This window comes from Panulirus ornatus, chromosome 1, assembly GCF_036320965.1.
Source record: "Panulirus ornatus isolate Po-2019 chromosome 1, ASM3632096v1, whole genome shotgun sequence".
Taxonomy (NCBI): domain Eukaryota; kingdom Metazoa; phylum Arthropoda; class Malacostraca; order Decapoda; family Palinuridae; genus Panulirus; species Panulirus ornatus.
The window spans coordinates 86,687,381-86,710,574 of record NC_092224.1 but is presented as its reverse complement, the minus strand read 5'-3'; the positions used below and the strand labels follow the sequence as shown (position 1 = coordinate 86,710,574).

At 40.8% G+C, this 23,194-nt stretch overlaps 2 protein-coding genes across 2 annotated transcripts in view; one reads left to right on the top strand and one right to left on the bottom strand.

Moving 5' to 3' along the window:
- Positions 1-23,194, bottom strand: part of Kcmf1 (Potassium channel modulatory factor 1) — a 205,560-nt gene that overhangs the window by 161,517 nt on the left and 20,849 nt on the right. The window lies entirely within an intron of this gene.
- The window catches only part of Dhpr (dihydropteridine reductase), a 51,254-nt gene that overhangs the window by 15,051 nt on the left and 13,009 nt on the right, over positions 1-23,194 (top strand). The window contains exons 2-3 of the mRNA XM_071665280.1: positions 14,542-14,644; positions 18,279-18,365. Of these exons, the coding sequence (XP_071521381.1) occupies positions 14,542-14,644; positions 18,279-18,365 (190 nt within the window). The remainder of the gene's footprint in view (positions 1-14,541; positions 14,645-18,278; positions 18,366-23,194) is intronic.

The window sequence follows — 23,194 nt, the reverse complement described above, 5'->3', positions numbered from 1 at the left end:
GTGCTTTGGTTAAGTGAGGATTGGCTTTTACTTAGGCTGTATTTTATTCTAACTGACAGTCCTTCATCAGGGTAGTGGTCAAGGACTTGTGTGACAACACAGTATTTTTAGCTTGGTCATCTGCATAAGTGTTCTCACTAGTCTGCTAAGATCTTCTCATGACAATGGAGCATTTCATAAGCTGCCTTAGCAGTTTTATATTATTTCTCCTTACACTGTTACAAGGTTATAAGTTACAAGGTTATATCTGTAATTACTTCACTGAAAGATCATTTGTTTCTTTCTGTTTGTTCTTATTTTACCAATCCAGTATACTATGAGACAAAATGTCATAAATTGTAAAAGACTGGTACAATAAAGTATCTCATTTACATTAAGAAATGATTGTTATATCACTGTTACTATTCTCATTTTTATTAAAACAAGTATATTCAATTTCCCTCTTGTTTATATTCCAAGAAAATGTAAAGTCACACTAACAGAGTTGCACACCAAATACACCCTACAGAAGTTTTACATAAAATCCTAGTACATATATATTTGTTTCCTACATCTTGGCATAAAAATATATAAAATTGTGAAAAGCAGGTGTCTGGTGGGGAGTTGGTGGAGGTTCCTAGAGTGGTAGTAATGATCAGGTCTTGTTTGCTGGATGTATGACCTTGGCAGCCTGTCCTGAGGCTGTCAGCAGCCACCACTGCCCACTCCTCTGTTACCACCTTGGACTACATAATGTTACATGGAAGGCAGAAATTGGTATTCTCTAATTTAGCTGTACTCACTCACCAAGGACATATTAATTGTGTAGAGGCTCACAAACCATTATGATGTGCAAAAAAAAAAACTAATATAAATATATTTTTTTTTTTTTTTTTTTTTTTTTTTTTTTTTATACTTTGTCGCTGTCTCCCGCGTTTGCGAGGTAGCGCAAGGAAACAGACGAAAGAAATGGCCCAACCCCCCCCCCCCCATACACATGTACATACACACGTCCACACACGCAAATATACATACCTACACAGCTTTCCATGGTTTACCCCAAACGCTTCACATGCCTTGCTTCAATCCACTGACAGCACGTCAACCCCTGTATACCACATGACTCCAATTCACTCTATTTCTTGCCCTCCTTTCACCCTCCTGCATGTTCAGGCCCCGATCACACAAAATCTTTTTCACTCCATCTTTCCACCTCCAATTTGGTCTCCCTCTTCTCCTCGTTCCCTCCACCTCCGACACATATATCCTCTTGGTCAATCTCTCCTCACTCATTCTCTCCATGTGCCCAAACCATTTCAAAACACCCTCTTCTGCTCTCTCAACCACGCTCTTTTTATTTCCACACATCTCTCTTACCCTTACGTTACTTACTCGATCAAACCACCTCACACCACACATTGTCCTCAAACATCTCATTTCCAGCACATCCATCCTCCTGCGCACATCTCTATCCATAGCCCACGCCTCGCAACCATACAACATTGTTGGAACCACTATTCCCTCAAACATACCCATTTTTGCTTTCTGAGATAATGTTCTCGACTTCCACACATTTTTCAAGGCTCCCAAAATTTTCGCCCCCTCCCCCACCCTATGATCCACTTCCGCTTCCATGGTTCCATCCGCTGACAGATCCACTCCCAGATATCTAAAACACTTCACTTCCTCCAGTTTTTCTCCATTCAAACTCACCTCCCAATTGACTTGACCCTCACCCCTACTGTACCTAATAACCTTGCTCTTATTCACATTTACTCTCAACTTTCTTCTTCCACACACTTTACCAAACTCAGTCACCAGCTTCTGCAGTTTCTCACATGAATCAGCCACCAGCGCTGTATCATCAGCGAACAACAACTGACTCACTTCCCAAGCTCTCTCATCCCCAACAGACTTCATACTTGCCCCTCTTTCCAGGACTCTTGCATTTACCTCCCTTACAACCCCATCCATAAACAAATTAAACAACCATGGAGACATCACACACCCCTGCCGCAAACCTACATTCACTGAGAACCAATCACTTTCCTCTCTTCCTACACGTACACATGCCTTACATCCTCGATAAAAACTTTTCACTGCTTCTAACAACTTGCCTCCCACACCATATATTCTTAATACCTTCCACAGAGCATCTCTATCAACTCTATCATATGCCTTCTCCAGATCCATAAATGCTACATACAAATCCATTTGCTTTTCTAAGTATTTCTCACATACATTCTTCAAAGCAAACACCTGATCCACACATCCTCTACCACTTCTGAAACCGCACTGCTCTTCCCCAATCTGATGCTCTGTACATGCCTTCACCCTCTCAATCAATACCCTCCCATATAATTTACCAGGAATACTCAACAAACTTATACCTCTGTAATTTGAGCACTCACTCTTATCCCCTTTGCCTTTGTACAATGGCACTATGCACGCATTCCGCCAATCCTCAGGCACCTCACCATGAGTCATACATACATTAAATAACCTTACCAACCAGTCAACAATACAGTCACCCCCTTTCTTAATAAATTCCACTGCAATACCATCCAAACCTGCTGCCTTGCCGGCTTTCATCTTCCGCAAAGCTTTTACTACCTCTTCTCTGTTTACCAAATCATTTTCCCTAACCCTCTCACTTTGCACACCACCTCGACCAAAACACCCTATATCTGCCACTCTGTCATCAGACACATTCAACAAACCTTCAAAATACTCATTCCATCTCCTTCTCACATCACCGCTACTTGTTATCACCTCCCCATTTACGCCCTTCACTGAAGTTCCCATTTGCTCCCTTGTCTTACGCACCCTATTTACCTCCTTCCAGAACATCTTTTTATTCTCCCTAAAATTTACTGATAGTCTCTCACCCCAACTCTCATTTGCCCTTTTTTTCACCTCTTGCACCTTTCTCTTGACCTCCTGTCTCTTTCTTTTTTATACTTTGTCGCTGTCTCCCGCGTTTGCGAGGTAGCGCGAGGAAACAGACGAAAGAAATGGCCCAACCCCCATACACACGTACATACACACGTCCACACACGCAAATATACATACCTACACAGCTTTCCATGGTTTACCCCAGACGCTTCACATGCCTTGATTCAATCCACTGACAGCACGTCAACCCCTGTATACCACATCGCTCCAATTCACTCTATTCCTTGCCCTCCTTTCACCCTCCTGCATGTTCAGGCCCCGATCACACAAAATCTTTTTCACTCCATCTTTCCACCTCCAATTTGGTCTCCCTCTTCTCCTCGTTCCCTCCACCTCCGACACATATATCCTCTTGGTCAATCTTTCCTCACTCATTCTCTCCATGTGCCCAAACCACTTCAAAACACCCTCTTCTGCTCTCTCAACCACGCTCTTTTTATTTCCACACATCTCTCTTACCCTTACGTTACTCACTCGATCAAACCACCTCACACCACACATTGTCCTCAAACATCTCATTTCCAGCACATCCATCCTCCTGCGCACAACTCTATCCATAGCCCACGCCTCGCAACCATACAACATTGTTGGAACCACTATTCCTTCAAACATACCCATTTTTGCTTTCCGAGATAATGTTCTCGACTTCCACACATTCTTCAAGGCCCCCAGAATTTTCGCCCCCTCCCCCACCCTATGATCCACTTCCGCTTCCATGGTTCCATCCGCTGCCAGATCCACTCCCAGATATCTAAAACACTTCACTTCCTCCAGTTTTTCTCCATTCAAACTCACCTCCCAATTGACTTGACCCTCAACCCTACTGTACCTAATAACCTTGCTCTTATTCACATTTACTCTTAACTTTCTTCTTCCACACACTTTTCCAAACTCAGTCATCAGCTTCTGCAGTTTCTCACATGAATCAGCCACCAGCGCTGTATCATCAGCGAACAACAACTGACTCACTTCCCAAGCTCTCTCATCCCCAACAGACTTCATACTTGCCCCTCTTTCCAAAACTCTTGCATTTACCTCCCTAACAACCCCATCCATAAACAAATTAAACAACCATGGAGACATCACACACCCCTGCCGCAAACCTACATTCACTGAGAACCAATCACTTTCCTCTCTTCCTACACGTACACATGCCTTACATCCTCGATAAAAACTTTTCACTGCTTCTAACAACTTTCCTCCCACACCATATATTCTTAATATATATATATATATATATATATATATATATATATATATATATATATATATATATATATATATATATATTTTTTTTTTTTACTTTGCTTTGTCGCTGTCTCCCGCGTTTGTCAGGTAGCGCAAGGAAACAGACGAAAGAAATGGCCCAACCCACCCCCATACACATGTATATACACACACGTCCACACACGCAAATATACATACCTATACATCTCAATGTACACATATATATACACACACAGACACATACATATATACCCATGCACACAATTCACACTGCCTTTATTCATTTCCATCGCCACCTCGCCACACATGGAATACCATCCCCCTCCCCCCTCATGTGTGCAGGGTAGCGCTAGGAAAAGACAACAAAGGCCTCGTTCGTTCACACTCAGTCTCTAGCTGTCATGCAATAATGCCCGAAACCACAGCTCCCTTTCCACATGCAAGGCCCCACACAGCTTTCCATGGTTTACCCCAGACGCTTCACATGCCCTGATTCAATCCACTGACAGCACGTTGACCCCGGTATACCACATCGATCCAATTCACTCTATTCCTTGCCCGCCTTTCACCCTCCTGCATGTTCAGGCCCCGATCACTCAAAATCTTTTTCACTCCATCTTTCCACCTCCAATTTGGTCTCCCACTTCTCCTTGTTCCCTCCACCTCTGACACATATATCCTCTTTGCCAATCTTTCCTCACTCATTCTCTCCATGTGACCAAACCATTTCAAAACACCCTCTTCTGCTCTTTCAACCACACTCTTTTTATTACCACACATTTCTCTTACCCTTTCATTACTTACTCAATGAAACCACCTCACACCACATACTGTCCTCAAGCATCTCATTTCCAACACATCCACCCTCCTCCACACAACTCTATCTATAGCCCATGCCTCGCAACTATATAACATTGTTGGAACCACTATTTCTTCAAACGTACCCATTTTTGCTTTCCAAGATAATGATCTTGCCTTCAATGCTTCTAACAACTTGCCTTCCACACCATATATTCTTAATACCTTCCACAGAGCATCTCTATCAACTCTATCATATGCCTTCTCCAGATCCATAAATGCTACATACAAATCCATTTGCTTTTCTAAGTATTTCTCACATACATTCTCCAAAGCAAACACCTGATCCACACATCCTCTACAACTGAAACCACACTGCTCTTCCCCAATCTGATGCTGTGTATATGCCTTCACCCTCTCAATCAATACACTCCCACATAATTTCTCAGGAATACTCAACAAACTTATACCTCTGTAATTTGAGCACTCACCTTTATCCCCTTTGCCTTTGTACAATGGCACTATACATGCATTCTGCCAATTGAGGCCTCAGGCACCTCACCATGAGCCATACATACATCAAATATCCTTACCAACCAGTCAAGAACACAGTCATCCCCTTTTTAATATATTCCACTGCAATACCATCCACACCACATCATTCCAATTCATTCTACTCCGTGCACGCCTTTCACCCTCCTGTATGTTCAGGCCCCGATTGCTCAAAATCTTTTTCACTCCATCCATCCACCTCCAATTTGATCTCCCACTTCTTCTTACCTCCACCTCTGACACATATATCCTCTTTGTCAATCTTTCCTCACTCATTCTCTCCATGTGACCAAATCATTTCAACACACCCTTTTCTGCTCTCAGCCACACACTTTTTATTTCCACACATCTCTCTCTTACCCTTTCATTACTTACTCGATCAAACCACCTTACACCACATACTGTCCTCAATCATTTCATTTACAACACATCCACCCACCTCCGCACAACCCTAGCTATAGCCCATGCCTCACAACCATATATATTGGTGACACCACTATTCCTTCAAACATACCAATTTTTGCTCTCCGAGATAACATTCTCTCACTTTCCACACATTCTTCAACGCTCCCAGAACCTTTGCCTCCTCCCCCACCCTGTGACTCACGTCTGCTTCCATGGTTCCATCCACCTGCTAAGTCCACTCCCAGATATCTAAAACACTTGACTTCCTCCATTTTTTTCTCCATTCAAACTTACCTCCCAATTAACGTGTTCCTCAACCCTACTGAACCTAGTAACCTTGCTCCTTCCACCTCCTATTTGGTCTCCTGCTTCTTCTTGTTCCCTCCACCTCTGACACAAATATCCTCTTTGTCAATCTTTCCTCACTCATTCTCTCCATATGTCCAAAACATTTCAACACCCTCTTCTGCTCCCTCAACCACACTGAAGGTGTGTGTGAATGTAACCAAGATGAGAAGAAAGGAGAGATAGCTAGTGTGTTTGAGGAGAGAAGCCTTGATGTTTTGGCTCTAAGTGAGACGAATCTCAAGGGTAAAGGGGGGAGAATGGTTTGGAAACGTTATGGGAGTAAAGTTAGGTGTTGGTAAGAGGACAAGAGTTAAGGAAGGAGTAGTAAAACTCCTGAAGCAGTTGTGAGAATGTGTAAAAAAGTAAATTCTAGATTGATATTGGTAAAACTGAAAATGGATGGCGACAGATGGGTAATTATTGGTACTTATGCACCTGGTCATGAAAAGAAAGATCATGAGAGGCAAGTGCTTTGGTAGTAATTGAGTGAGTGTGTCAGCAGTTTTCACGTATGAGACTGGGTATTAGTGATGGGTAATTTGAATGCAAAAGTAAGTAATGTGGCAGTTGATGGTATAATTGGTGCGGATGGGATATTTAGTGTAGTGAATGGAATAGGTGAAGAGCTTGTGGGTTTGTGTGCTGAAAAAAGACTGGTGATTGTGAATACTTTGTTTACAAAGACAGATATACACGAAGTATACATATGTGGGCATAATCAGATTACATATTAACTGATTGGCATATAAAAGAGAGACTTTTCAATAAAAATGTACTGAGAAGGACAGCTAGTGGGATCACTATCTTGTGGAGGCGAAGGTGAAGATATGTAGAGCTTTTCAAAAAAAAATTGAGAATATTGGGGAGAAGAGAGTGGTGAGAGTAAGCAACCTTTGAAAGGAGACTTGTGTGAAGAAATACCAGGAGAGATTCAGTGTAGAATGGCAAAAGGTGAGAGCAAATGAAGTGAAGGGCGTGGGTGAGGAATAGGATGTATGTAGGGAAGCAGTGATGGCATGTGAAAGAAATGCATATGGCATGAGAAAGGTGGGAGGTGAACAGATCAGAAAGGGGAGTGAGTGGTGGGATGAAGAGGTAAAGCTGCTAGTGAGAGAAAACAGAGGCATTTGGACAGTACTCACAAGGAAGGAGTGCAAATGACTGGGAAGTGTATATGAGAAAGAGGCAAGAGGTCGAGAGGAAGGTGCAGGGGCTGAAAAAGAGGGCAAATGAGAGTTGGGGTGAGAATGTATCAGTAATCTTTAGGGATAATAAAAAAGATGTTTTGGAAGGAGGTAAATAATGTGTGAATGACAAGAGAACAAATGGGAACATCAGTGAAGGGGGGAAGTGATAAAAGGTAGTGATGGAGTGAGTATTCTGAAGGACTGTTGAATGTGTTTGATGACAGAGTGGCAGATGTAAGGTGTTTTGGTTTGGGTGGTGTGTGAAGTGATAGTCAGGGAGGGTGGTTTGATGAAAGAAGAGGTGGTGAAAGCCTTGCAGGAGATGAAATCCGGCAAGGTGGTGGGTTTGGATTGTATTGCCGCTGAATTTTTAAAGAAAGGGGGTGACTGTTGGTGAATGGTTGGAAAAGATATTCAGTGTATGCATGGATCATGGAGAAGTGCGTGAGGATTGGCAGAATGCATGTATAGTGCCTCTGTACAAAGGCAAAGGGGATAAAGGTTAGTGTTCAAACTACAGAGGCATAAGTTCGTTGAGTATATCTGGAAAAGTGTATGGGAGGGTAGTGCCTGAGAGGGTGAATGCATATATAGAGCATCAGATTGGGGAGGAGCAGTTTGGTGTCAGAAGTGGTATAGGATGTGTGGATCAAATGTTTGCTTTGAAGAATGTGCGGGAAATACTTAGAAAAACGGACGAATTTGTATGAAGCATTTATGGATCTGGAGAGGGCATATGATAGGGTTGATAGACATACTTTATGGAAGGTATTAAGAATATATGGTGGGGAGGTAAGCTGCTAGCAGAGAAGCTTTTATCAAGGGTGTAAGACATGTGTACGAGTAGAAAGAGAGGAGAGTAATTGGTTCCCAGTGAAAACTGGTTTGCAGCAGGGATGTGTGATGTCACCATGGTTGTTTAATTTGTTTACGGATGGGTGGTTAGGGAGGTAAGTGCAAGATTTTTGCAGAGAGAGATGAGTATGCAGTCTGTTAGAGATGCGTGGGCCTGGGAAGCGAGTTAATTGTTGTTCACCAATGATACAGCACTGGTGGATGATTCAAGTGAGAAACTGCAAAAGATGGTGACTCAGTTTGGAAAAGTGTGTGAATATAAGCAAGGTTAAAGGTTCAGCTGGGTTGAGGGACATGTTAGTTGCATTGAGTTTGAATGGAGAAAAATTGAAGGAGGTGAAGTTTTAAATATCTGGGAGTGGACTTGCTAGCAAATGGAACCATGAAAGTAAGCCATAGGATGGGGTGGGGGATGAAGATTGTTGGATCATTGAAGAATGTGTGGAAAGAGAAAATGTTACCTTGGAGAACAAAAATGGCTGTGTTTGAAGGAAGAGAAATTCCAACAATATTATATGGTTATGAGGCATATGCTATAGATAGGGATGTACAGAGGAGGGTGGATGTGTTGGAAATGAATTGTATGAGGACAATATTTTGTGTGATGTGGTTTGATCAAGTAAGTAATGAAAGGGTAAGAGAGATGTGTGATAATGAAAGTGTAAGAGAGATGTGTGGTAATGAAAGTGTAAGAAAGATGTGTCGTAATAAAAAGAGTGTGGTTGAGAAAGCAGAAGAGGGTGTATTGAAATGGTTTGGTCACATGGAGAGAATGAGTGAGGAAAGATTGACAAAGAGGATATATGCATCAGAGGTGGAAAAAGATTTTGAGTGATCGGGCCTGAACATACAGGAGGGTGAAAGGCGGGCAAGGAATAGAGTGAACTGGAACGATGTGGTATACCGGGGTCGACGTGCTGTCAATGAACTGAACCAAGGCATGAGAAGCGTCTGGGGTAAACCATGGAAAGTTGTGTGGGGCCTGGATGTGGAAAGGGAGCTGTGGTTTCGGGCATTATTGCATGACAGCTAGAGACTGAGTGTGAACGAATGGGGCCTTTGTTGTCTTCTCCTAGCGATACCTCGCACACATGAGGGGGGAGGGGGATGGTATTCCATGTGTGGCGAGGTGGCGATGGGAATGAATAAAGGCAGACTGTGAATTGTGTGCATGGGTATATATGTATGTGTCTGTGTGTGTGTATATATATATATATATATATATATATATATATATATATATATATATATATATATATATATATATATGTGTGTGTGTGTACATTGAGATGTATAGGTATGTATATTTGCGTGTGTGGACGTGTATGTATATACATGTGTATGGGGGTGGGTTGGGCCATTTCTTTCGTCTGTTTCCTTGCGCTTCCTCGCAAACGCGGGAGACAGCGACAAAGCAAAATAAATAATAAAATTATATATATATATATATATATATATATATATATATATATATATTATCCCTGGGGATAGGGGAGAAAGAATACTTCCCACGTATTCCCTGCGTGTCGTAGAAGGCGACTAAAAGGGGAGGGAGCGGGGGGCTGGAAATCCTCCCCTCTCACTTTTTTTTTTTAATTTTCCAAAAGAGGGAACAGAGAAGGGGCCCAGGTGAGGATATTCCCTCAAGGGCCCAGTCCTCTCTTCTCAACGCTACCTCGCTAATGCGGGAAATGGCGAATAGTATGAAAGAAAAAGATATATATATATATATATATATATATATATATATATATATATATATATATATATATACATACAGGACCCGAGGAAAGTTTGAGGAATATGGGCCCTTTGATGTGTGGTAGGGTGTTCTCTAATTGTCCTTATCTACTAGCCTAATGAATGCTCAGATCTCGCCTAATTAGTACTTGGCAGCTCTGGTGATCCAATCTCCAAGGACTGGGAGCGCGAGAGTGCTTCAGGGGAGAAGGTACGCAAAGCATATATTCCATGAGATGCCAGATTAACAAAAGACCCTCCCCCCCCTTTTTTTTTTTTTTTTTTGTTTCATTGAATTTTCTTCCCGCTACCGCCCACCCATACCTAAGAATGGGGCACAAGAACCTCATCCAGCAAGAAAGGGCTCGAATTCTTGCCCTGAGAGAGGCAAAAATGTTAGTTGAGGTTTGTCAGCGTACGGGTCTGAGCAAGTCGGCCATATACAGCCTCTGCAAAAGCCAACAAGAGTATCCCGCAAGATAAAGGTTCATCTTGTAAATCTGTAACAGGGCGTCCCAGATAGACTTCAACAAATACCGAAAAGCTTATAAACAGACAAGCATTGATAACTCTACGCATCATAGCAAGACAACTGAAGCAAGCCTATCCCACACTCCTTGGATGTGCTGCATTAGGCACCATTCAGCTCTCCCAGAGACACCTGAAACTCCACCTTCGTTCCCTGACCACAAGACTCCTAACGACTCGCAAGATGCGTTCTGCTCGTCTCAATTTTGCAAGGAAATACTAACATGTCACTGTTAAGGACTTGTAAAAGGGCCTTATGGAGCGAAGAGTCGACTTTCCAGTATGGTACAGTGAGGCGTGGCAAGTTTAGATGTCCCTCGTACATTACTCCCTCCAACCCCGTTATGTATAAATTAATGTCAAACAGCCGGACTCGGACATGATTAGGTCGCTTGATTTGCGTTGCTTCTGAGAGTTAAGGCGTTGGGGATTTCAAGTGCTTCCCAAGAACGGTACTGTGAATGGAGACCGCTACAATTCTGCATGACCACATGACTTTTTTTACATGATCCACGGCTGCAGCGTCTTTAAGCAAGACAGTGTACCATGTCACAAGGCAAAGTTCATGAAATGATTCAGAAAAGCAGGTGAACGTTGTTCAATGGCCTGGGAATCCTCCCTACCTGAATCCCATCAAGGAGCTGTGGTCTCGCATAAAACTTAAAACTTCAAAAAAGGAACACCCCTTCAATTCCTCGCCTTCTTGAAGCCTTCAGAACCATCTGGCTGAACGATAATTGACCTTGACTACCGCAGAAACCTTACTGACTATGCTGCGAAGCATATAAGCTTTTTTGAAGGCGCACGTGACCAGTTTTTTTTTTTTTACCCATTCCTCAGAATTTCTGAGGATAGGGGATAGGGGAGAAAGAATACTTCCCACGTATTCCCTGCGTGTCGTAGAAGGCGACTAAAAGGGAAGGGAGCGGGGGGCTGGAAATCCTCCCCTCTCGTTTTTTTTTTTTTTTTTAATTTTCCAAAAGAAGGAACAGAGAAGAGGGCCAGGTGAGGATATTCCCTCAAAGGCCCAGTCCTCTGTTCTTAACGCTACCTCGCTATCGCGGGAAATGGCGAATAGTATGAAAAAAAAAAATATATATATATATATATATATATATATATATATATATATATATATATATATATATATATATACCTACGAGTCCACGGGCAAAATGAAACGCGATAAGTTCCCAAGTACACTTTCGTCTTATCACCATCAAGGGAGATACAAGAAAGAAATATAAGTCAGCTGATATACAACGACGAGACGTAGCTAGGACGCCATTTGGTAAACACGTGATCGTCCAACTTATATTTTCTTGTATCTCCCCTGATGTGCATATTACACGAAAGTGCACTGGGGAACTTACCGTGTTTCATTTTCCCCGTGAACTCATAGGAATACACTTCATCAAGCGCAAAACTGTGATCCTTCTATATATATATATATATATATATATATATATATTATACTTTGTCGCTGTCTCCCTCGTTAGCGAGGTAGCGCAAGGAAACACGAAAGAATGGCCCAACCCACCCACATACACACATATATATATACATACACGTCCACACACGCATATATAAATACCTATACAATTCAACATACATATATACACATACACAGACGTATACATATATACACATACACCGACGTATACATATGTACATAATTCATACTTGCTGACTTCATTCACTCCCGTCGCCACCCCGCCACACAACAAATGACAACCCCCTCCCCCCGCACGTGCGCGAGGTTGCGCTAGGGAAAAGACAGTAAGAGCCACATTCGTTCACACTCAGTCTCTAGCTGTCATGTGTAATGCACAGAAACCACAGCTCCCTTTCCACATCCAGGCCCCACAAAAGTTTCCATGGTTTACCCCAGACGCTTCAAATGCCCTGGTTCAATCATTGACAGCACGTTGACCCCGATAAACCACATCGTTCCAATTCACTCTATTCCTTGCAAACCTTTCACCCTCCAGCATGTTCAGGCCCCGATCGCTCAAAATCTTTTTCATTTCACCCTTCCACCTCCAATTTGGTCTCCCACTTCTTGTTCCCTCCACCTCTGACACATATATCCTCCTTATCAATCTTTCCTCAGTCATTCTCTCCATGTGACCAAACCATTTCTTCTGCTTTCAACCACAATCTTTTTATTACCACACATCTCTCTTACCCTTTCAGTACTTACTCGTTCAAACCACCTCAGACCACATATTGTCCTCAAACACCTCATTTCCAACACATCCACCCTCCTCCGCACAACCCTATCTATAGCTCACACGTTGCAACCATACAACATTGTTGGAACCACTATTCCTTCAAACATACCCATTTTTACTCTAAGATAATGTTCTCGCCTTCCACACATTCTTCAACACTCAGAACTTTTGCCCCCTCCCCCACCCTCTGACTCACTTCCGCTTCTATGGTTCCATCCACTGCCAAATCCACTCCCAGATATCTAAAAAACTTCACTTCCTCCAGTTTTTCTCCATTCAAACTTACCTCCCAACTGACTTGTCCCTCAACCCTACTGTACCTACTAACCTTGCTCTTATTAACTCAGCTTTCTTCTTTAACACTTTTTACCAAAATCAGTCACCAGCTTCTGCAGTTTCTCACCCGAATCAGCCACCAGCACTGTATCATCAGCGAACAACAACTGACTCACTTCCCAAGCCCTCTCATCCACAACAGACTGCATACTTGCCCCTCTCTCCAAAACTCTTGCATTCACCTCCCTAACAACCCCATCCATAAAAAAATCAAACAACCACAGAGACATGACGCACTCCTGCTGCAAACCGACATTCAATGAGAACCAATCACTTTCCTCTCTTCCTACTCGTACACATACCTACACAGACATATACATATATAGACATGTACACGTTCATACTTGCTGCCTTCATTCATTCTCGTCGCTGCCTCCAAGAAGGTATTTGAATATCATGAGCAGAAAGTGGAAATTTATGCACATATGTAGTAAAAATGAAAAGGCAAGGTAAATGAAAAAAATAAATAGAAATAATATTGTCTGATGACAAAGCTAAATATGCAGGTCAAACAAATTTCATGCATTCATAGGTAAAGCTTTCAAATGTAAGTCTAAAGAAATAATCCCCTATATGTACTGTTTATTGGTGTGTATCTGATATGAATATTGTGTACAGTTTTGTCACATTATCTGAAAAAAGACAAAACAGAATAGAGATTACAATAAGTAACCAAGATAATTCCCAGATTAAGTAGCAAATTCTAACAGAGCCAACTAGATGACTTAACATGTTTAGCATCGAAAAGAGAAGGCTATGAGGTGATTTAACAAGGCATTCAAATTTATTACAGGCTCTGATAATATAATCTAAGCACTAGCAGCCACTTGAGACTAGATTCATCTGATTTTACTCAGTGATAGACAGAAACTAGTTGGCAAACATTTTACTTCAAATGAGGGACTTGTTTTTTGAACATGATTTGTAATATGCTGAATGACTTACCAATTACAATAGTTCAGAACAGCACCATACTTTTAAAAACGTGACATGATTAATACTTTCCCTGAAATCTGAGTGAAATTATTTGCACTTTCTTTTTCACAAGTTTACTAGTATTTCTCTTAATATACCGATTCCTGACATCTTCCATCAAAGTCATCCTTGAAAGAACTCAATAGTCTGTTACTGTTTGAATTCCTTTATATATCTGCAATTAAGCATTATATTTCATTCATTTTAAACCTGCTATATTAAGTCATTGTATCTATAAAAAAAAATAGTAATATTTTTTTCTCCTAAACTGACTCTGACTTCTTCCAGTATGAAAAACAGCTATGAAAGGACCCAATGACATCCTTAATCTATTTGCTAATAAACATTATATTTCATTCATTTCAGACATATGTGATATTAACTTTGTATTTTCTAAAAAATACATACCATTTTTTTTTCAGTGGGTTGGCTCCATTGATCTTGGTAACAATGAAGATGCAGATGTTAGTATTGTTGTGTCAAAGGATGCAAATTGGGCTACACAAGCAGAAACAGTTATATCTGGTGAGCTAATCTAACATGATTCAAATTATATGTACTGTTTATTAAGGCTTGTGAATACAGGCTGCTCATATTTTCCAATTACTGTAAATAGTCACTAATCCATGCAAAATATTAATTCATATAATGAATTTATTCAGTATGATGAACTGGAAAATATATTATTCTTGGTAAGCATGCAGAACACCTGTTAGATAAATAGTTTCTATGCTCTATGGTTTGATCAAATAAGTAAAGAAAGGTTAAGAGAAATACATGGAAATAAAAAGAGTGAGGTTGAGAGAGCAGAGGAGGGTGTGGAAATGGTTTGGACAAATGGAGAGAATGAGTGAGGAAACATTGACAAAGAGGATATATGTGTCAGAGGTGGAGGGAACAAGGAGAAGCAGGAGACCAAATTTGAGGTGGAAGTAAGGAGTGAAAAAGATTTTGAGTGATCGGGGTCTGAACATACAGAAGGGCGAGAGGCTTGCAAGGAATAGTGAATTGGAACAATGTGGTTTACCAGGGTTGACATGCTGTCGATGGGCTGAACCGGGCATGTGAAACATTGGGGGTAAACAATGGAAAGGTCTGTAGGGCCTGGATGTGGATAGGGAACTGCGGTTTCCGTGCATTACACATGACAGCTAGAGACCGAGTGTGAACGAATGTGGCCTTTTTGTCTGTTTTTCTGGAGATTCCTCGCAGAAGCAGGGGGTAGCAACGATGTTTCCTGTGGGGCAGGGTAGTGCAAGGAATGGATAAAGGCAAGCAAGTATGAATATGTACATGTGTATATATGTATATGTCCATGTGTATATATATGTACATGTATGGGTATTTATGTATATATATGTGTATCTGAGTGGATGGACCATTCTTCATCAATTTTCTGAGGCTACCTTGCTGTAAGTAGGAGAGATGGCCAGAGAGCATTATTGGATTATGTGTTAATTGACAGGCGTGTGAAAGAGAGACTTTTGGATGTTAATGTGCTGAGAGGGGCAAGTGGAGGAATGTCTGATCATTATCTTGTGGAGGTGAAGTTGAAAATTTGTTGAGGTTTTCAGAAAAGAAGAGAGAATGTTGGGGGTGAAGAGAGCGGTGAGAGTAAGTGAGCTTGGAAAGGAGACTTGTGTGAGGAAGTAACAGGAGAGATTGAGTACAGAATGGAAAAAGGTAAGAGTAAATGACATGAGGGGAGTGTGGAAGGAATGGGATGTATTGAGGGAAGCAGTGATGGCTTGTGCAAAAGATGCTTGTGGCATGAGAAAGATGTGAGGTGGGCAGATTTGAAAGGGTAGTGAGTGGTTGGATGAAGAAGTAAGATTGTTAGTGAAAGAGAAGAGAGAAGTGTTTGGATGATTTTTGCAGGGAAGTAGTGCAAATGACTGGGAGATGTATAAAAGAAAGAGGCAGGAGGTCAAGAGAAAGGTGCAAGAGGTGAAAATGAGGGCAAATGAGAGTTAGGGTGAGAGAGTATCATTAAAATTTTAGGGAAAATAAAAAGATGTTTTGGAAGGAGGTAAATAAAGTGTGTAAGACAAGAGAACAAATGGGAACATCGGTGAAGAGGGCTAATGGGGAGGTAAGAACAAGTAGTGGTGAAGTGAGAAGGAGATGAAGTGAGTATTTTGGAGGTTTGTTGAATGTGTTAGATGATAGAGTGGCAGATAGAGGGTGTTTTGGTCGAGGTGGTGTGCGAAGTGAGAGGGTCAGGGAAAATGGTTTGTTAAACAGAGAAGAGGTAGTGAAAGCTTTGCGGAAGATGAAAGCCGGCGGGTTTGGATGATACTGCAATGGAATTTATTAAAAAATGGGGTGACGGCATTGTTGACTGGTTGGTAAGGATATTCAATGTATGTATGGTTCATGGTGAAGTGCTTGAGAATTGGCAGAATGCATGCATAGTGCCACTGTGTAAAGGTAAAGGGGATAAAGGTAAATGTTCAAATTACAGAGGTACAAGTTTGTTGAGTATTCCTGGGAAATTATATGGGAGGGTATTGATTGAGAGGTTAAACTATATGGGAGGGTATTGATTGAAAGAGTAAAAGCATGTAAAGAGCATCAGATTGGGGAAGAGCAGAGTGGTTTCAGAAGTGGTAGAGAATGTGTAGATCAGGTGTTTGCTGTAAAGAGTGTATGTGAGAAATACTTAGAAAAACAGATGGATTTGTATGTTGATAGATATGCTTTGTGGAAGGTATTAAGATTATATGGTGTGGGAGGGAAGTTGCTACAAGCAGTGAAAAGTTTTAATCAAGGATGTAAGGCATGTGTACGAGTAGGAAGAGAGAAAAGTGACTGGTTCTCAGTGAATGTCGGTTTGCGGAAGGGGTGCATGATGTCTCCATGGCTGTTTAATTTGTTTATGGATGGGTCTGTTGGGGAGGTGAATGCAAGAGTTTTGGAGAGAGGGGCAAGTATGCCATCTGTTGTGGATGAGAGGGCTTGGGAAGTGAGTCAGTTGTTGTTCGCTGATGATGCAGCGCTGGTGGCTGATTCGGGTGAGAAACTGCAGACGTTGGTGACTGAAGTCTGGTATAGTGTGCGAAAGGAGAAAGTCGAGATGAAATGCGAATAAGAGTAAGGTTATTAGGTTCAGTAGGGTTGAGGGACAAGTCAATTGGAAGGTAAGTTTGAATGGAGAAAAATTGGAGGAAGTGATGTGTTTTAGATATCTGGGAGTGGATTTAGCAGCAGATAGAACCATGGAAGCAAAAGTGAGTCACAGGATGGAGAGGTAGCGAAGGTTCTGGGAGCATTGAAAAATGTGTGGAAGGCGAGAACATTATCTCTGAAAGCAAAAATGGGTGTGTTTGAAGGAATATTGGTTCCAACAATGTTATATGGTTGCAAGGCATGGGCTATAAATAGGGTTGTGCAGAGGAGGGTGAATGTGTTGTTAATGAAATGTTTAAGGACATTATATTGTGTGAGGTGGTTTGATCGAGTAAGCAATGAAAGGGTAAGAGAGATGTGTGGAAATAAAAAGTGTGTGGTTGAGAGAGCAGAAGAGGTTGTAGTGAAATGGTTTGGTGACATGGAGAGAATGAGTGAGGAAAGATTGACAAAGAGGATATGTGTGTCACAGGTGGAAGGAACGAGAAGTGGGAGACCAAATTGGAGGTGGAAGGATGGAGTGAAAAAGATTTTAAGCTATCGGGGCCTGAACATACAGGTGGGTGAAAGGTGTGCAAGGAATAGAGTGAAATGGAACGATGTGGTATACCGGGATCGATGTGCTGTCAGTGGATTGAACCAGGGCATGTGAAGCGTCTGGAGTAAACCATGGAAAGTTTTGTGGGGCCTGGATGTGGAAAGGGAGCTGTGGTTTTGGTGCATTACACATGACAGCTAGAGACTGTGTGAATGAACGTGGCCTTCATTGTCTTTTCCTAGCGCTACCTCGCATGCGTGCGAGGGGAGGGGGTGCCATTTCATGTGTGGCAGGGTGGCAACAGGAATGGATGTTGTGAGGTAAATACACCATACAAAGTAAATAAGCTTTATATGATTAAAACTTTCAAAATAAAGATAGTATCATTGTCATCTATAGATAGTTAAACTTTTAGTACAAGGATTTTATCATTATTATTTACGATGATAGTTACATTTTCAGAATTCATTTTATATTATCAAACTCATACAGGTCTGGAAGCTGCACTAGGTCCAGATAAGGTAGATGCTTTCATCAACGTTGCTGGTGGCTGGGCTGGGGGCAATGCTAAGAGCAAAGGTAAGTGGGAATACAATCTTTCACTCCTGTCATTCCATCTTCATCTGATATATACTTCCTAAGAACACAAAATGTTATTCCCTTCTGATTCTCCTCCAAAAAAATGATTGATGCTTTCTCTTCTTAGTGTGTTTTATCTTTTTCCCCTACAATCCCACACTACTCTAACTATTTTGAAGTTTGGTATATAATCTAGCTGAGACTTGAGTTTGTGGACCATTATGAGTTATGTTCTTGATATGGTGTTTTCAAAAGTTGAAAATAGTAGATCTTTCTCCTTTGCTCAATAGAGCTACTGAATTTAATTTTCACTTTTTTCCATACTTGTTCACTGTTCCAACACAGTGATATAGAGCAAGGAACAAAAGAAGAACAGCCTCACTTGCCTACATTTACTTTCTAGCCATCATAGATAATGCACTTGAACCAGAACCCCATATTTGCAGCCAAGCCCCAAACACTTTTCTATAGTTTCTAATCTGCTTCATATGCCCTGTTCAGCCTATTGACAGCATGCCACTACATCATTCCAGTTGCTCTATCCTCGTCACACCTCACACCCTCCTGTATGCTAAAGCCCTACACATTCAAAGCATCTTTCTCTCAATCATTTCCACCTCCACTTACAGCATACATACCCTCTTTTTATCTCTGATAATTAATCCTTCAGAGAATCACTCATCATGTTACTTTAGACTTTTTCTGAGTCAAATGCTTGTAAGTATGGATATCATCCATCACTTGTGATCCTCAGCACAGTGTTGTAAAAATAAACAAATGTCACTCTGAACATATTTTTCTTTCCACATGTCTTCTTTTACTTATGAAAATTTTAATCTACATAATATTTACATGATATGTTTGCTTTTTAATTGACTTGCACTGTAGAGCATTAGTAGGTGATTTTCTTTAATTTGTGAGCCAAGACTGTTTGATGATCACTTTTCCCATTATATTCTTCTTCACTTAAAAGGAAGCATATTGAGGTTCTGGAAGCTGTGTTTTATATTTTTAGAGAATAGTAAATTGATGACTTCTTACATAACATTTGCCCTCCTTCTCAAAGTTAATACCAATCAGTACGGAAGGCTTTCCTTGAAGAGAGTGATGTTTCAGAAATATCTGAATTCTCTACCATGTATGATTACAAGAACAAGGCTACAGGTACACCACTGATTTTCCGGCACTCTTGGTTCCAAAGCCTTGCCGAATTAACTATTTTGTGGGACCAACTGTGGTCACGTAATACTAATTCATCAACACCTCTAACCCACTAATTATACATCTCCCATGTGTCTAAAGTATACCATGGACTGCTAGAAATTTAAATTAAACATATTAAATGGAAATTAAATAAATACATGAAATACCTGCCCAGGATTGAGGTGCTCGTCAGCTACGAGTTTCGCAAATTCCTCCACATACTCGTCAGCTCTCTTGTGGTTTGTAGGCCGCTTTTCTCTGCACACTTTATTCATGGAAATCCCATAATTCTTTTTGAATCTTTGAATCCATCCTTCACTATAGTCATGCTCATGTTGTAATTCAAGTTCTTAACTTAGCCTGGTCTGTTATCATGCTACCTGACAATTCCACTCCATCACTTTGATGCTGTCGAAACCATTCCATCATCACTTGATCATGCTCAGTACTCTTACCATCTTCCATAGTTTTTCTAATCATCATTTGCTTCTTGGAATCGCTGTCTGAATAGAATTTCATTATTTTGTCGCTTTGCTTCTTTATTTCATAAGCAGTTGATGAACCAATACTGTAGATGTCACACATTTTTTTTTTTCTTAACAGTTCTGCTTCATCTTGGATTGATATGGACTGGTGTTTACGTTTGACACCACGATTGACACACTCATGTCTTTCAAGCCATAGCTAGGGTTAAATTTAAGCAAAATAAACTTAGAATCTCACAGAATTGTGGGATCACCACCAACAAGTGCAGTGTAAAGAATGTAAATAGGCGCGCCCCACTCACAATGCCATTTGTGGCCGCCCAGTAAACTAGTCTGGTGGCTGCAGTAGTTTCAAGTTCCCTCACGTAATTTTGTCTGGACTAAAGGAGGTGCCGAACCATCAGTTGCCAGAAAATCGGTGGTGTACTTGTAATAACTTCATTGCCACTCACAGGAGTGCCCTTCATAAACCATATCTCTGGGTTTCAGTATTAATTTGTTTGGATGCACATTTCTGGTTTTTGTTTTTGAGGAGATGATTTGCCTCCCCAAAGCCAAACTAGGAACCTTCATTTTCATCATAAGCTGTAAACTATAAACTTTGTCTCAATTTTCCTGTGTGCATGTATTACTATGGGTAGATATTTTGTCTAGTTGGCAGTCTTGTTTTCCTTGTACAGTCTCCACATCAGGTTTCAGGTAAAGTATCTCTTTCCACAGTATACCACATTTTATATTTCCTACATATGCTAGGAAGCCAGTTTTCAATTTTTTTTCTTTGTAAAACAGAAAGTTTGTCTCAGTTTTTTGGTGGTTTTGCCCAATTGCTTTTTTAATCCATATTTTATTCTTAAACCTCTTTGTATTAACTATTCTACTTATTACCTCTTCAGTTTTCAAGTTGTAACCATATTCAGAACATTGTCAGTTTAGGAATTTCATTATCTTTATGGGAAACCACTAATACATCAATAATTATATTATTTGTGCTAGCAAGATCGTCCTGAACCATCTCTTTCCAAGAAGACATAAACCTTCCCGATTCATTTACATTTATAATACTGACTGAAATTCTTCCTTTACTGTAAACACACATATTTGCTATATTATTTTTCTAATCCCAAAATCCTTGTCTGTTAAGTTTCAAGCTAACTCAAGATTTTTCTTTTTCAAATCTCCTATACCAATTAAGCTTCAAGCTAGTTAATCTTTTCTTGTAAGTTCTCAAGTATAAAATAATTTGTTTGTTCTTTGTGGGTTTGTTTATTCTTTTTTTTTTTGTTTTGCTTTGTCGCTGTCTCCCGCGTTTGCGAGGTAGCGCAAGGAAACAGACGAAAGAAATGGCCCAACCCACCCCCATACACATGTATATACATACGTCCACACACACAAATATACATACCTACACAGCTATCCATGGTTTACCCCAGACGCTTCACATGCCCTGATTCAATCCACTGACAGCACGTCAACCCCGGTATACCACATCGATCCAATTCACTCTATTCCTTGCCCTACTTTCACCCTCCTGCATGTTCAGGCCCCGATCACACAAAATCTTTTTCACTCCATCTTTCCACCTCCAATTTGGCCTCCCACTTCTCCTCGTTCCCTCCACCTCTGACACATATATCCTCTTGGTCAATCTTTCCTCACTCATTCTCTCCATGTGCCCAAACCATTTCAAAACACCCTCTTCTGCTCTCTCAACCATGCTCTTTTTATTTCCACACATCTCTCTTACCCTTATGTTACTTACTCGATCAAACCACCTCACACCACACATTGTCCTCAAACATCTCATTTCCAGCACATCCATCCTCCTGTGCACAACTCTATCCATAGCCCACGCCTCGCAACCATACAACATTGTTGGAACCACTATTCCTTCAAACATACCCATTTTTGCTTTCTGAGATAATGTTCTCGACTTCCACACATTCTTCAAGGCTCCCAGGATTTTCGCCCCCTCCCCCACCCTATGATCCACTTCTGCTTCCATGGTTCCATCCGCTGCCAGATCCACTCCCAGATATCTAAAACACTTTACTTCCTCCAGTTTTTCTCCATTCAAACTTACCTCCCAATTGACTTGACCCTCAACCCTACTGTACCTAATAACCTTGCTCTTATTCACATTTACTCTTAACTTTCTTCTTTCACACACTTTACCAAACTCAGTCACCAGCTTCTGCAGTTTTTCACAATAATCAGCCACCAGCGCTGTATCATCATCGAACAACAACTGACTCACTTCCCAAGCTCTCTCATCCCCAACAGACTTCATACTTGCCCCTCTTTCCAAAACTCTTGTTTATTCTAGAACCGATATTGTTCCTTAAGGTGCTGTTTCATCTTATTACAGTAATACGAGACTACATCAAGAGATCAGTGAGCTGAAATTTTATGGTGGTATCTTTGTTTTTTGTATAACTAATTTTTCTAGGTTTTCTAAACATTTACTAATCTTAGTATCATTTCCACACAAAAAATTTCCATTTTAAAGTAATTCAAAATAGTTTTTGTCAACTGCTACTTTTTCTGGCAGTTTAGCTCCTCAATGCCTTTTTACAAAACTTTTCTTTATAGACTTTGTCTCTGGGAGGAGTGTTAGTGAACTACATGCTATGCTCATTTGAAACATTTTTTATTATAGGTTCTTATGAGTCAAGCTGAACCCAAATCTCAGGTTTTTGGCTAAGAATGAAACTACTTGGAAAATTTCAAGAGAACATCTAGACTTAAGCCCAGTCAAAGCCCTTTGGAACTTTTTAGACTTCATCACATAAAAATTATTTTTTTTCGTATGCCTCTAGGGCCCTAAAATCTCTTAGCAAGGTATGTGTCTGTGTACATAGAGAATCTCGTTTTGTTGGGTCAACTGGAGATTTACAACAGAGAATATGATGTAACGAAGGTGATTTACAACAGAGAATATGATGTAACGAAGGTAGCTTTACCTTGGACTTCTTCATGAACCTTTCATTAGAGAAAATCAAGAAAAGGTAATTTGACATTTGGCATTCTTCTGCCACCTTTGCCAGATGAAAGCTTAGTTAAGCATTGGTAGATCTACTCTGTGTGGCTCTGGGGATTCTTTCACCAAAAGTTTCAGATTCCTGTGTGTCTCTGACTCTCCCT